We start from the raw sequence: 15,118 nt of genomic DNA on the forward strand, positions 1-15,118 counted from the left end.
AAGATATTCACAGTATCTATAGAGTAGTAAATCATTTTGTATAAGATATTCACAGTTTAAAGTCACTGCTGTGTCCGTAAACGTCAGAATGAAAAAGCAGTGAATTGTCACTGATTTCCGGGGACATGCCAGAGGCTGAAGACAGCTCCAGGTTTAGAGAGCAAAAAACCTGTTTTCAAAGTGCAAGTTTGGTTTCAGGCATTTCAAATAAGTGCGGCGCTATCACAGTTGTGAAGAGAGTTTACATTCTCATGAAAACGCAGATATTTGTCAAATAAACACTTTTTTTATTCTAGTGGGGTAATTATAAAGCTATTATGCCTCTAAAATCAGCTTCATATTACGTGTAAATTAAAATAAAATAACATTGTCTCTAAATTTGTACTCTCTCCAGCTTATTTAGACTGAATATCTGGAAGGAGAAACATCTAATATCCCTTTACCACACTTTCCCATCCAAGACTTTCAGTATATTGTAGTTTAAATCTTTCTTTAGAGAGAAAAAGAGGCTGGTGAGGTCCCCTTTCTCCTCTGTGCTCTCTACAGTAATTAATCATTGTCTTTGTCTGTTGAGACCTAAATGGAGCGAGCAGATACTTAAGACACTGTCCCTCCTCGGTGCCCGTGTCTCAGGTCCAGAGAGCAGGCTTAAGCCAAGAAATCCTCTGCCCAGAACCAGGCTCTCACTCCGGCCTCACAAATGTATTCAATGGACTATGTTTAGTGCAATCTCTGTCAAGGTTACCATTGTATCGAAATGAGGACAAATCTGCATGATATTAAATCCATTTGAATGAGGTGCTGATTCTAAGTAGCGCTGTGGATCATTTTAATCAGATCAAGATTCAAAAGATTCAAATTTCTAATGGGTCTTGGGTCTTTTCTTTTTTGGGGGGTATTTTTGTCAGTAAAACACAGTGGACTCTAATTCTAAAGAAAACTCTGTATTGTTCAGGAACTTGGTATTGAAAGTGATTGTATCTGGTTTTAATAAGACAAAATACCGTATTTTCTGGACTATAAGTCGCACCGGAGCACCAGCCAAAAAATGCTTAATAGAGAAGAAAAAAACATATATAAGTCGCACTGGAGTATGAAATGCAGTTGCAAGTGTGAAAATAACAAATAATATCACATATATAAGTCGCTCCGGAGAATAAGTATAAGTATATAAGTATAAATATAAATATAAGTCGCACCCCGGCCAAAACTATGAAAAAAGGTGCGACTTATAGTCCAGAAAATACGGTCAAATAAAATTGAAAAATGTGATTGATCGATATTATAATGGGTACAGACCATGGGGATTATGGTTATTTAATTATTATTTTTGGACACATTTAATGGACTTTGGACTGGTTTGGGATGCTCTCTGGTCTTGTCTGGTGTTCTGTGTTTTATAGGTTTTGTGTATATTATGCTGTAGTTTTTTCTTCCCAAACAGAAGACTAAACCATACACATTGAGCCTCTCTAATACATTTCCCTGTTTGAATATACAGCACTTCATCCATCATTTAAAGCACTCCAGTTTCTATCTCATTAAAAAGGATTGACGTCTTAAAAAGTCCTGTGTGAAGAGAACTAATGATGCCGTGTTAGCACAAATCAGTACAACAATACACATGCTCTTCCCTGTTTTGGTGTAGCAGCAGCAACGGGAGCGCGAGCTGCGGAAACAGCATGAAAGAGAACAGAGGAGACGATACGAGGAACTGGAGCAGCACCGTCGAGAGGAGGAGAGGAGGCACGCCGAGAGAGAGCAGGTTTGTGTCGTTTATTGCACTGAATGTGTGAGCGGCGGCGCCAAGGAGCAAGTGATTGGAGCCGTGACTTTTGGATGAGGACTATTTTCTGTCGACCGTGCAATGAACTACATTTCAGTCCAGGTCCAATCATTTCAAACCATAAAAGAATAAAAAATCAGTTTGGGGTGAATCGATGCGTTTTGGAGTAGAGTTTGAGATGTTTGAGGAATAAATCTGACTACCGTATTTTCTGGACTATAAGTCGCACCGGAGTATAAGTCGCACCAGTCCAAAAATGCATAATAGAGAAGAAAAAACATATTTAAGTTGCACTGGAGTATGAAATGCGGTTGCAAGTGTGAAAATAACAAGTAATATCACATATAAGTCGCTCCGGAGTATAAGTATATAAGGATAAATCTAAGTATAAGTCGCTCCGGAGTATAAGTATATAAGTATAAATATAAGTATAAGTCGCACCCAGGCCAAGACTACAAAAAAAAGGTGCGACTTATAGTCCAGAAAATACAGTGTTTTTTTGGTTAAATTTGGCACTGATTAAATGTCTGTCGTTAAATAGGAATTTTCTTTCTTCTTCTTTTTGTCCTCAGGCGTGAATCTTATGTAATTACTTTGCCTCTTCTCATCTGCGTCACACTTTGAGGCTTTATGCACATTTGATGTTGATGAACAACTGCTGAAATTCCCCCATTGCGGGACAAATAACGGTTCTCTTATCTAATCTTAGCTTAATGACCGTAGCAGTGGTTGCCCTGAGGCAGACTGACGAGACACGTGGCTGCTCTGGGCAACACTTCTCACGCGATTTACATTCTACTGTTGGGGAAATGTCTTGCCCAAGGACAAAACTAGCCGTAACTCGACTCGAACCACTTGTCTTCCGCTTAAGGAACTGCTGATTTACTAACTGAGCCGCTGCCTCTTTTTGTAATGCTTAGAATTCAGATTGTAAACATCTATGAACAATATTGTAACATAACTTCCTGCTTATAACTACAGCTAGTTATCTGGTTTCTTTGGCATTCTGTCTACATCTTTTGAACTGTATCTTGTCTTTCTCACAAAGTCTCTTCTCCTTCGCTCGTATGAAAAGAGATGGTCTTTTCTCCGTTACTCTCTGTTTCACTTTTCCTCTCTGATTCTCTTTGCCAACACGCTGCTCAGGAGTATATTCGTAGGCAGCTGGAGGAGGAGCAAAGGCAGTTAGAGATTCTTCAACAGCAGCTTCTTCAGGAACAAGCTTTACTGCTGGTAACTTAAGCATAACCCCGGCCCCTCATGTGTGCCAGTGCTGTGTGGACCCCCATCACACCTGCATGTTGAAACAGAGATGCAAAATATTATATTATATATGTTATATGATATGATACAATGTGGGTGGTAGTATCTGTAGCTGAATTCATGCTTTGGTTCCATTTGAGTAGCATCTAAATATGTATTATGACATTTCAAATAACATTGTCTCTATTAAAACTGTTTTTCTTTCCTTTTTTACTATTCTATTCGCAAAGAAACATTTTTGAACTATAATTTTAGAACTAAAATACATAGTAATTTTGTTCTTTTACCCTAAAAGTCCCTTCACTTTATCACCATAGCTCTGCCCTCTCTGTGCCTGGTCCCTCTCACACTGTGTGTTTGTCGTAGGAGTACAAGCGTAAGCAGATCGAGGAGCAGCGTCAGGCCGAGCGGCTGCAGAGGCAGCTGCAGCAGGAGAGGGCCTACCTCGTGTCGCTACAGCAACAACAACAACAGCAGCAGCAGCAGGAGGGAAGACAGGCAGACAAGAAACAGCTTTACCACTACAAGGATGTCGCCAACCCAAGTGACAAGCCTGCCTGGGCCAAAGAGGTACACAACAGTGTTTACTCATGTGAACCTCTGACATGTTCATTTTCTTTGCACCTAAATGTAAATAATGAACTTTTAAGTCAATCTCACATGCATCATGAGCCCTGTGGTCTGTGCGTTGGTAAGAACTCCTTTGCAGGTTCAGCAGGAGTCCAGTGCTGTAACACTTTCATTTCCTATGAACATTTTGCATTTTCAAGCCCTGATACAATGTTTGTCCTGCGTAGTTTTTGTGTTTTGTAATCCTTACATTTTCTGTGATTTAATGGCTTGGTATTTTACACTGTTTTGACTTTGACTTCTAGGTCCAGAAACCAAACCTTCAACCTCATCATTCATTCGACCAGCCTCCATCTGCACCACACAGGCCGGCCCCCAGACGGGCCGCCTCCCAGGGCCCAGGGCCCATTCCCAGTATCCAGATTTCAGCAGAGGGCATAGACCCAGAGCTAAAGAAGGAGATCAGTGAGCAGTTGAAACAATTAAGAGCTCAACGTCACAAGGGCCAAAACATGCCTGCAGGACAGGGTCAGAGTAAGGGACCCAGTCAGAACTGTAAAGAGCGTCCTAAACAGGGAGCAAACCCCACAGCCAACCCATATGCTGCTGACCCCACCAGGAGAGACAAGCCCAGAGACAGGCCTCTGTCTGCCCCTGAGCGCCCCAAGAGCCCTGGACCCGCATCCAGACCCTCACCTGGTCCCACACATGTCAAACTGGTTAGTGTTGGTCCACGGAACAGAATGCACTCACCCAGCCGCCGTATAGATGTAGATTTAGACAATAATGTTCGTACAACACAGGCCTCAAAGTCTCCTGGGCCCAACAGACCCCACAGCATTGCAGTTGTCTGGCCCCTGCCACGAGCCAGATCCCACTCTCCCTGCCGTAAAGTAGATAATAGTTTGGGCATGAAAGGGAATGTTCTAGAGGGGCTTTCTCGGTCAGAAAGATCTCTCCACTCCATCGTGCCCCCAGGTACCCCAAGACAGGCCTCCTCACCTTCCCCAAGGCAGGCCTCCTCACCTTCCCCAAGACAGGCCTCCTCACCTTCCCCAAGACAGGCCTCCTCACCTTCCCCAAGACGGGCCTCCTCACCTTCTTGCTTCAGTAGAAATTTACTACAAGTCCCTAGTAGCAGTAATGGCCTCTGGGGTGGAGTCATAAGTAGAGAGGAGGAGAGGGGCGCGATCAGAAACAGCTCTTCAATGCTGGACCTGTCGGCCTCGGCTCCTGCCGTTCTAATGAAGCAGAACCTGTCAAAGTTTTACTCTTCTGCTGAGTATCTGCCGGGGCTTCGTCTTCGCTCCTCCTCTCAGAACTCCCCCACACTCTCCCTGTCCCCCTGCTTCAGCTCCGACTCCATGTCGCCCGACCTCTCTCCAGACTTTAACACTGTGCGACCACTTCACCCACACCACGTCTTCCCACCTCCGCCGTCTCCCAGGGGCTCTCCTTTTGGATCACAGACTCAGATAGCTCTTATATAGATTATAGTCTGGACAGAGTTTGTACTTTTATGTTTGAAAAAAATTGCTATAAACACTGATTTAAATATTCACCAATAGTAATTAGTTAATTGTAGTATTGTAAAAAAAATATGTTATGTTCATTCTAAAAGGTGTTTTTTTTATATCAGTGTTTATCCCGTATATCTAAATACAATTGAATTCATTTTTATAAATTAGCGCATTATTAAAGGTTATTTAATTAACTAATTAAGAAGTTGACCTGTCACCAAAATATGATGAAATGACGTTGATGCGCAGAGTTGCAAGAGGCTTGTTGTTTTGCCATATTAAAAAACAATTTATGTTAAATCATCAGCTAGAATTATATCAGAAATAAAAGTAAAAACAATGCCTTTTAAACACTTGTATATATATTCGTTGTTCATAATCAACCTGACTATTTACTTATTCAACAAATAAAAACATTTTGTACATTATTGAACGCACTGGGTCTCTGTTCCAAAGGGATTTCTTCCACCATAAGTGTAGTATTTAAATGTAGCTTAGTTTTATGAAGTGTCCTGGCGCCACCCCACCAGCCCCATCATCACCACCCCCTGCCCCAAACAAGGCCTGTCCCACTGGTGATGTCATCAGGAAATCTGACCATTTTAGGTCAGTCATTCAGACCTTTGACTCTCATCTTGGTGACGGGCGCTGGACAAGTGGTGTTGGACCAAATACTAACACAGACAACTCCTCATCCTCCTATTAACCCGGTTCAGCTGTTGTCTCTCTCTGTAGATATTATACAGTAAACAACTATATTTTTACCTTTGAGAATCCCAGATGAAATAGACAAAAGGAAAAACACTTTTGTTGAACACTGGCAATATACACTGAAGTAGTAAAGTAGTGAGAATTAGCATCGTATTGGTATATAATATTAGTATTATTATTATTATTGTATTGAGTCAGAGTATGCGTGGGCTGTTCCCTGTCTGCAATAGTACATTATCTATCAAACTTAGTCCAAAAGCACATGATCATTATGCTTTGTTTTGTTGGTGTATATTTCCATATTCAAAAGTTTTTTTTTTTTCATTATTATGCTGGGATTTTAACACTAACATTTCTCTCTCTTCAAGGTTTTTCAGTCATTCCAAACTGAATATTGCATCCTTTTTATTCTAGTGCCTTTTGATAACCATCTTACTAACATTTCTCAGCAAAACTCTGTTCTTGGGAAGTAAATAGTATAAATGTTTGTTAGTAGATCGATGACTAACTCTAAAGTGGTTTGTGTTCATTTTGAAAATCACTCGTAGATTATGGGATTGTGAGGGATTACAGAAAGCTTCCACCTTTAGTGTGCATCCAAATTCACTTTAAAACACATAATGACACTGCACATTTATAGCACTAGACGAACCAGGACCTGGCATTGACTGCTTGGATTGTTTTGAGTAAGAAAAAGTAGGATTTGGGAGCGTTTCTTCGAGCTCTCGCTGTAATCTGATAATCTGATTACACGGGCTAGAGAAGCTTTCTGATTCCACACTCACAGGTTTTGAAATTGTGACGCTGTGAACTTGCAAGAGTCACATCAGGTCACAGCTGCTCAAAGCTAAAGGGCGACTTTCTATGTAGTGTCTTCAGCTAGAGATTTGAAATACATAATTCAAAATTTCATTGTTTCTAAAAAACACCATCAGACTGTTTTACCTCTCAGTGGTTGTGTATTTACTCCTATTTGTTAATCTATTTTAGTTTTTTCAGAAATTTTACAGTCATTTATTATACATGCAGTATTTATACATAATATGGCTCAATTTTACAACCCAAAATATGATGTATTGTGAGATAAAATGAGAAAATAGAACCTTTTATTTTTTAAAAGAACGTCAATATCATTTTGACAAACAAAATCTGTGTCAAATGTTAATACCCATTTTGTTAAAAAATTAAAAAGGTTCTATTTTCTCATTTTATCTCACAATACATCATATTTTCGGACATTCAACGTAAAGATAATGTTCTTAGTGTTTAGGTCCTGCTGTAATCCAGTTGCAACACATCATTTAAACACAACTGCTCTATTGAACGTTATGATGTCATTTTTAAACTCTGGATCACCTTCTTTATACGTCTACAATCTTAATCTTGCACAAGATCGTACACAGATTCAGGTGGAAAAATAGCTTGTGAAACAAAAATAACTGTACGGCTGAATGTATGCAACGAGTCATATGTTTCTCCACAGAGTTTAAGACAGTCTGGTGGTGGTGGTGGTGGTGGTAGATCTATCATGTTAGTTAGATTTGCTATGGCCTGTCACAATAATTACAATATTGACTTGGATAAACAACTATTTTTGTAGCAATTATGTTTATTTTTTCTGTATAAGTTTGAAGTAACCAATGATACTTACACACAATTATGTTCAAAGGGTTTGCCATTGTTGTAAGGCGACTTTGAGTGTCAAAAAAGGAGGTAGCTAAGTTTACGGCCTTACTGCACCATGCAAATACCGTATTCTCCGGACTATAAATTGCACCTTTTTTTCATAGTTTTGGCCGGAGTGCGACTTATACTTATATTTATACTTATATACTTATACTCCGGAGCGACTTATATGTGATATTATTTGTTATTTTCACACTTGCAACCGCATTTCATACTCCAGTGCAACTTATATATGTTTTTTTCTTTCTATTTTGCATTTTTTGGCTGGTGCGACTTATATAAGTTGCACTGGAGTATGAAATGTGGTTGCAAGTGTGAAAATGTATAAGTCGCACTGGAATATAAGTCGCACCAGCCAAAAAAATGCATAATAGAAAGAAAAAAACATATATAAGTTGCACTGGAGTATGAAATGTGGTTGCAAGTGTGAAAATATATATGTTTTTTCTTTCTATTATGCATTTTTTGGCTAGTGCGACTTATATTCCAGTGCGACTTATAGTCCGGAAAATACAAGCTCGATAAAGACATGCATGTGACAGAATATTCAGAAAAGTGACATAGTTCGCCTTCAAGTGGTCCTGAGTTTCATCACATATCACTATGTTTCCTTCATCAGTACAATAGTTACCGTGACAGGCCTGGCGGTTGTGTCTTATAAAGTACTTTGTGTGTATACTCTGCGTATGCGTTGTGAATGACAGTGATTTGACCCGTCCCAGGTGGAGGAGCGGTCTAAGCTGAACAGACAGAGCTCCCCAGCCGTGCAGCACAAAGCGTCCCACCGCATCTCCGACCCCTCCCTCCCTCCCCGCTCCGAGTCCTTCAGCAGCACCCCTCCCGTGCAACGCCCCCTAGAGCCACAGGTGTGTGACCACAGGGAGCAGCGAGCCGGTCCGAGCGCGAGCCTCCTTCATGCTGTACTTACTGCAGACGTGTGTGGAAAGACAAGGGGTGTTGTGGGAAAAGTGAACGGATTGTTGTGATGAAATGTCCACTCAGGGAAGGATGAAGTCTTGCTCTTCAGAAGTGACAATGGTTTGATTTATGGTCTACTACCTTTAAATCTTAAAGTAGAATAGTGTTGCCACAATACAAACATTTTGATATTAAGGAATAGGCTCAATAGAGTTTGATACCATAATAATAGACTGTAAAAAAAGAGTTCTTCTATTATTCGTTATCTGTTCTTTTCCTCTGTATCTACCTGCGTTGCAACAATTAAATTTCCCCATATGTGGACAATAAAGGAATATTTTATCTTAACTTAATTTTACACACACAACAACAAACAGTCGTTATGTTACAATTTGGTCTAGGTCTTGATAGCTCAAGATTGTTCTAAAACTGTTCAGGAAAGTTTAATTTTGTCCTGTTCATGTGATTTTTCAGTTGTTTTTTGTATCGATACTTGCTCAGACGAGTATCTAGTTTCAATACTGTTTTAGCATTGACTAGAATCAGATTTTTACTCTTTTTGACAACCCTAAAGGTAAAAGTGCACCTCCAATTCAGTTCTTGTTGAGATGCTAGCATGTATTTTCCAGCAACATTTTTAAACTGGTTCAAACTCACCTTTGAACCAGAAACGTATTGACCAATTTGAGCTGCATGAATTCAACTGTCAATACACACACAACATTGTATTTTTGCAACAACATTTCTTGCAAAAATCGTCCTTGTTGCATCCAAACTTGCCTTATCTCTATAGTGCCTTACTTTTCTCTTCCTGTCTCTAACGTACTCTAATCCATCACAGTTTATAACCCAACAACCTGCTTTAATAATCAAAATAATCCTTCCGTTTTGTCAGATGGCGCACTTGGTCCCAGTGAAGACCCACTCCAGCTCCATGTCCGGATCCCAGTCTCTCCAGGACCAGACCGGCTCGGCCCTGAACGAGGGCGTGGCCGCGGGCTCCGCCAGACCCGACATGCCCCGACAGAACTCTGACCCCACCTCGGACACGCCGGCCATGCCCGTGCGGGACAGGGAGCGCGAACGGGAACGTGACCGGGACAGAGCGGCCTGGCTCAGAGAGGAGGACATGCCGCCCAAGGTCACAGAACAGACTTGCTCAGTCATTGTCGTGTTTATGTTATTGAAAACCAGATACTACAATTACCAGTAAATTACCAAATATGGGTGGGCAATATTGACAAAAAATAAATATCTTAGTGCAATAAAAAAATAAAATAAAAAAATAAAAAATAAAAGCACAGCAAAACAAAAAAAATAGGTTTTCACAATAAAACACAGGGAAATTAAAAAAAATTAAAATTAAAATTAAAATTAAGATTAAAATTAAAATTAAAATTAAAATTAAAATTAAAATTAAAATTAAAATTAAAATTAAAATTAAAATTAAAATTAAAATTAAAATTAAAATCAAAATTAAAATTAAAAATAACATTTCAACATTTCAACACAGCTTTTTAATTGATCTTTTGTTTGCTATTCTTTTTTGCGTTACACTAAATATTCAAATTTTGCACGTCTTCAAAACAACCCACACAATATTATAAAAAATTCAATATATTGCTCGATATTTTTTAAAGATACAAGTTGATGTAAAAACTAACTTGTGCGTGCAATCTTTCATTTATGTTGATTATTACAGCAAACCAAACACGCTCATGTGAATTGTCAAAACTACATAATTGCACATGTTGTTTGGTACGGACCAGAAAAATAAAAGACTATTATATTCCATCGAGCGTGTTAGAGTGCTGTTTGCATGCGTACAGTATTAGTGTTGTGTGTTAATCGTGTGTGTGTACGCGCAGGTTCCTCAGAGGACCACCTCCATCTCTCCTGCTCTGGTCCGGAAGAACTCTCCTAATGGAGGAGTGGGATCTCGAGGAGGCTCTCAGCTCATACGGTCCAGGTACTGAGGCTTTTAACGGCACTTATCTCCCTCGGTTTTAAGCTGAAACTTTAAATAAACATCGACCTGGTGCTTTGTGTTGTTTAGTAACCCGGACCTCCGGCGATCAGAGCTGTCTTTGGACGCCATGTTGCAAAGGACCTCCTCCAACTCCTCCTCCTCCTCCTCGCCTTCATCTCAGGGAGGCTCAGCCGAGAGAAAAGGTACCAGATGAATGTTGCTAAGACAGTTGTTTGGACTAGTTTTAAATTCTCATAATGAGTTTCAACGCTCTTATTTTTCACTTGACACGTTTAGAAAGGTAGATTAAGCTGAATCAACCTCCAATATAAAAAAGTATTGCCTTCAGGATAGGGAAAAGAATATCTAATAGCAATTTATCAGTGGTATTGTGGTGATTATGTAATTAGATTTACGATTTATGTTCTAACAATAGGATTCTGTTCAAAGTTTACGGAGAATTGACAAAAATACTGACAAAACATGTATTTCGGAACATGTTTGTACCGATCTAAACTATAGGATTAGCCATTATTATGCAGAATCAGACAGACAGACAGATGTTTTGTTGTTTGTGGAGGGAATTATGTCACTCCAAAATTGTTCAAATTACTTGCAGCTTTTGCGATTAGCCCGCTGTGTCCATTCGAATTGCAATTTTCTCCTCGATTGCGATAAAAAATCTTGCAGCCGTGGCAGTTTTCTCAGTCTACTGGCGTTCATCATTTAGCTGTGACGAAAAAACAAAACTAACACTGAAATAAGTCTGAGGCCTGACAAGTAAGTACATCTTCACTCGTCCATTTTTAATCAGTGTCATCTTTGAAAAATGTACCGATCCTGCTCGTTAACCCTAGGGAGGAATAGCAAAGTCCAATCACGTTAGGGCTGGCTCCGGCGTCAGAGCTCGGTATCGGTTGCTCAGTGACAGCGCTCGTTCTGCTCTGGTCCACCTGTCTCCTCCAGAGCGATAGAGAGGAGAAGAAATTAGTGACGGATATAGAGAGGATCGCACGGGGGAAGTGTCAGACAACAGGCCGCGGGGAGATCCCAGATATGCACGGGTCTACATCTGACAAGGCCGAGGCGGAGACGAGCTGAGTGAGGGAGAGGAGCGAGACAGTGTAAGGCGGATAGGATCGAGCGAGAAAACCATAAGCATCGCTGTGGCAGACACCTCAGGAAACTCTGTATTTACGCGTTTTACACAAGCGAAGGAAGGTCAATTTGATGCTTTAATAACTCGTTTTGAGGAGATGTATAATGCTCTTTTCGACTACTTATATTGAACTATCACCATTTTCCATTTTGTTCATTAGTAAACCACAATATTGACCTAAAACGGCTTAATATTAGAAACAGTTTCATTGACTTCCTGCAGATCTGATTAGCAGAGGATTTTAATGTATGCATTTTTATTTTTGAATAGTGGCTACGTGACATTTTTGAACTCTACATGTATCACTCGGAGTCGTGATTTTTTCAAATGAGCTCAACTAAGTGCAAGGATGTGGGCGGAGATAGGGGGTATGTGAAAACAGGACATTTATGAGCACTTGAGCCTCAGTTGCAGGACAGTACAGGATTATTAACATGACATGCAGGAATCAATCAAAATACAACTTAATGTAGAGTATTTGTTTGAAGAATTGGCCCAGTACTAGTAATTATTTTTCAATATTTACAGTCGATTCTGTGAATAAGATAAGATAAGATATATAGCCTTTATTTGTCCACACATGGGGAAATTTTGGTGCTGCAACACAAGTAGATACATAAGAAAGGAACAGATAACACTCTTAATAGAAAAACAAAACCTATGTACAGAACCTCTCATATTCTTAATAGGGAATAGAGAAAAAACATAAAAATAGAAAAATAAAAATAGATAAAATAGAAAAAAAATAAGATAAATGCTAATATAGGACAAAATAATACTTATCATAGTGGTAAAACTCTTATTTACAGCAGTTCTATGCACATGAATATGACATTATTGCATCTGAGTATTGCACATGAGTGTGACATGTGGTACTAGTCGGTAGTAATGTCGGTAGTATCAGCGATTCAATTAATTTACTCTCCAAACTCATACATACAACTGTCCTAGGGCTGCTAGTCTGCAACACTGGCCTTTCTGACCCGTACCAGTCACTCCTCTTTGGCCCGGTGTGTGACGTGTCTTGCCCAAGGACACAACAGCTATAAGCACTGGTCAGAGCTGGGATCAAAGCCTTCTGTTACAAAAAAACGTACCACTCTTTATCACGCGTTGTGCGAATCGTATGAATAAATCGTCCTTTTGCTCTGATAGGTCAAAGAAAACAGGAAGGATCTCCCCCAGGAGCCAATCAGGAAGCCAAGCCGAAGCAGGAGGAGGGCCGGGACTCGAGTCGACCCAGCAGACCAGCAGTACGTTTATTTACACCTCACAAACTCAACAAGTCTCCTCTGTCTTTTCTCTTTTTCACATACATTACTTTACTCTCTCCTGTCCTCCCAGAGCTATAAGAAAGCCATAGATGAGGTCAGTGACAACCGTTGGAAATGCCTCTCTCCAAGCCTCCACTTTTTCCTTGTTTTTGCAAAAAGAAAATTGTGTTTTTTTCCCCCCTCTCCCCTTTAAAACAGTGATTCTCAAACACTTACACCAAAGACTATTTTTGAAAATATTTTGTGTTTTTGTGACTTTTTTGTGCTAAAATGCATGCAGGGAAAACATAAAATGACATGGTGACAAACTCAAGGAGTAAACATGGACTAAACCAAGACTAAATTAGGGCTGAACCAGGACTTAACCAGGCTTGACCTCATTGGCTAAATGACAGATTAAGGTTAAGGTGAGGTTACGGTTCACTTAAATGCACCCCAACCTGGATGGATGCAATAATGTAGTACTAATCCATCAATTACCACAAACTAAACCCAACTTTGCAGAACTTAACCAAGACAATATAAGGATACATACACTCCCTTTAATAGGACAACCCCATGCAACACCCGGACTAACTACTCCCACAGTTTGAGAACCAGTTTTAAACTCTTGATCCTTCTTTTTGAAAGCAGTGCATGTGACGTTTCCATACACGTACCTGGGAGTGTGTATGAGAGGGTGTGCTTGTGCTTGTCCATATGTTTACATGCATGTGGTGAGTGAAAGAGCCAAGCACACATGACCGATCTGAACTTGTTTTTCTTCCTCTTTCTTTCTCACATTTTTTGTATCAGGAGGAGCTGGTAAGACCCCCGCGTAGCACAGCCTCCCTTTTGTGATCTGCATGACTCGGCCTGGGCACTGGCTATAGACATAAACGATCGGTTAGCAGCCAAATAGCATGGCAATGGCTAATAGTCGCCAGAATGATCCCCAACAGAGGCATTCATTATCTCTGCATTTTCCTCCTAATGGCTTGTTTTTGCAATATCAATATGTGAGAATAAAATTGCTGATCTTTCTCTTTTGCTAAGCAGAATAGATCAGCACTTTTGTTCTGGTATGCCTTTGATAACAAGCAGGGTTTGTATGACCAAATGTCCTGAGATGTTGTCCTTTGCTTGGCAATTTACATACAGTTTTACAAATGTATAATTATTATCAGTATACAAGAGCCTTAAATAACCTCTTTGTTCTTTATTTGCTCTGTCTTGCTCATAGGACTTGAGTGCTTTGGCGAAAGAGCTGCGAGAGTTAAGAGTTGAAGAGGGCACCAGACCTCCTGTTAAAGTACGCCTGGTTTTGTAATTCAAGCATAAACTGCAATAAGCAAACGTTTTATATATTTATTACTGCATATGCATGAAAAAAATCAAAGTGTCTTTTGGATATATATAATATAATATGTAATGTCAGTAATAATAGTTTTTGCACAGTGCCATCTCATAACGGCGTCTGTGCTCATAAAACCAAACATTGCTTTTCAATGCTTTTCAGAGTATTTTTCAAACACCATAATATTTAGTTTGAGTAAAGGTTTTTGGATATTATTCTTCCCACTTTTGACAAAATCTTTGAACAAAAAATGTGAACAATGATAAACGATTCAAACATTTCTTGATATATCTTTACATATTCTTTACCATTGGATAATATCTGTTTTTTGGAGATACCAGAATGTGTCCACTACCTAATTTTGTGTCTGTTATATTCACTCAAAACAGATTTTAAATACATTCCATGTCCAAATTGTTACTCGTCACTCAAGTCGTTAACTCTTTATTATTTAATGACTTTAGCTGATTGTTGTCAACATCAAATAACGACACGGCCACAATTTTACTCAACCAAAAAACGTATTTGTTTGCATTATTCAAACTGAAACAGAAATCTAATCTGTCTGCTAATCCTAACATCAACAGTTCATTTGACCTCTTCTTCCTGTGCTCTCTGAAGGTGACAGACTACTCGTCCTCCAGTGACGACTCCGACAGCAGCGACGAGGATGGAGAGACGGTCGGCCATGACGGGACCGTTGCCGTTAGCGACATACCCCGAATCATGTAGGTTTTCCTCTCCGGGCTTCTCCTTTTTTTACCTTTCGATCTGGAACTGTCAGTTTGCATTTGTGTGTGAGCTGCTGGCCCGGTGCCACTGCATTGTCAGAGGAGAGGAGAGAATTGCTTTTGTAAATGGAGGAAGAAGGCAAGATCATTTGGTTTGATTTGACAAATGGAAAAGTACTCCCAAGTCACTAATGT

General features: G+C 39.8%; 1 protein-coding gene across 9 annotated transcripts in view; it reads left to right on the top strand.

Moving 5' to 3' along the window:
- Nucleotides 1-15,118, top strand: part of LOC140370736 (TRAF2 and NCK-interacting protein kinase-like) — a 101,180-nt gene that overhangs the window by 72,178 nt on the left and 13,884 nt on the right. Inside the window, exons 13-24 of one of the 9 annotated variants that reach the window (XM_072457955.1) lie at nt 1,649-1,765; nt 2,933-3,019; nt 3,416-3,619; nt 3,925-4,338; nt 8,259-8,402; nt 9,350-9,595; nt 10,323-10,423; nt 10,511-10,626; nt 12,738-12,835; nt 12,927-12,950; nt 14,079-14,147; nt 14,814-14,920. In XM_072457955.1, coding sequence (XP_072314056.1) covers nt 1,649-1,765; nt 2,933-3,019; nt 3,416-3,619; nt 3,925-4,338; nt 8,259-8,402; nt 9,350-9,595; nt 10,323-10,423; nt 10,511-10,626; nt 12,738-12,835; nt 12,927-12,950; nt 14,079-14,147; nt 14,814-14,920 — 1,727 coding nt within the window. The remainder of the gene's footprint in view (nt 1-1,648; nt 1,766-2,932; nt 3,020-3,415; nt 3,620-3,924; nt 4,339-8,258; nt 8,403-9,349; nt 9,596-10,322; nt 10,424-10,510; nt 10,627-12,737; nt 12,836-12,926; nt 12,951-14,078; nt 14,148-14,813; nt 14,921-15,118) is intronic. The other 8 variants (XM_072457956.1, XM_072457961.1, XM_072457959.1 and 5 more) reach the window with 8 other exon arrangements.

This window comes from Eucyclogobius newberryi, unplaced genomic scaffold (genome assembly GCF_026437365.1).
Source record: "Eucyclogobius newberryi isolate DKJ021-1_F unplaced genomic scaffold, fEucNew1.0.hap1 SCAF_21, whole genome shotgun sequence".
NCBI lineage: Eukaryota > Metazoa > Chordata > Actinopteri > Gobiiformes > Gobiidae > Eucyclogobius > Eucyclogobius newberryi.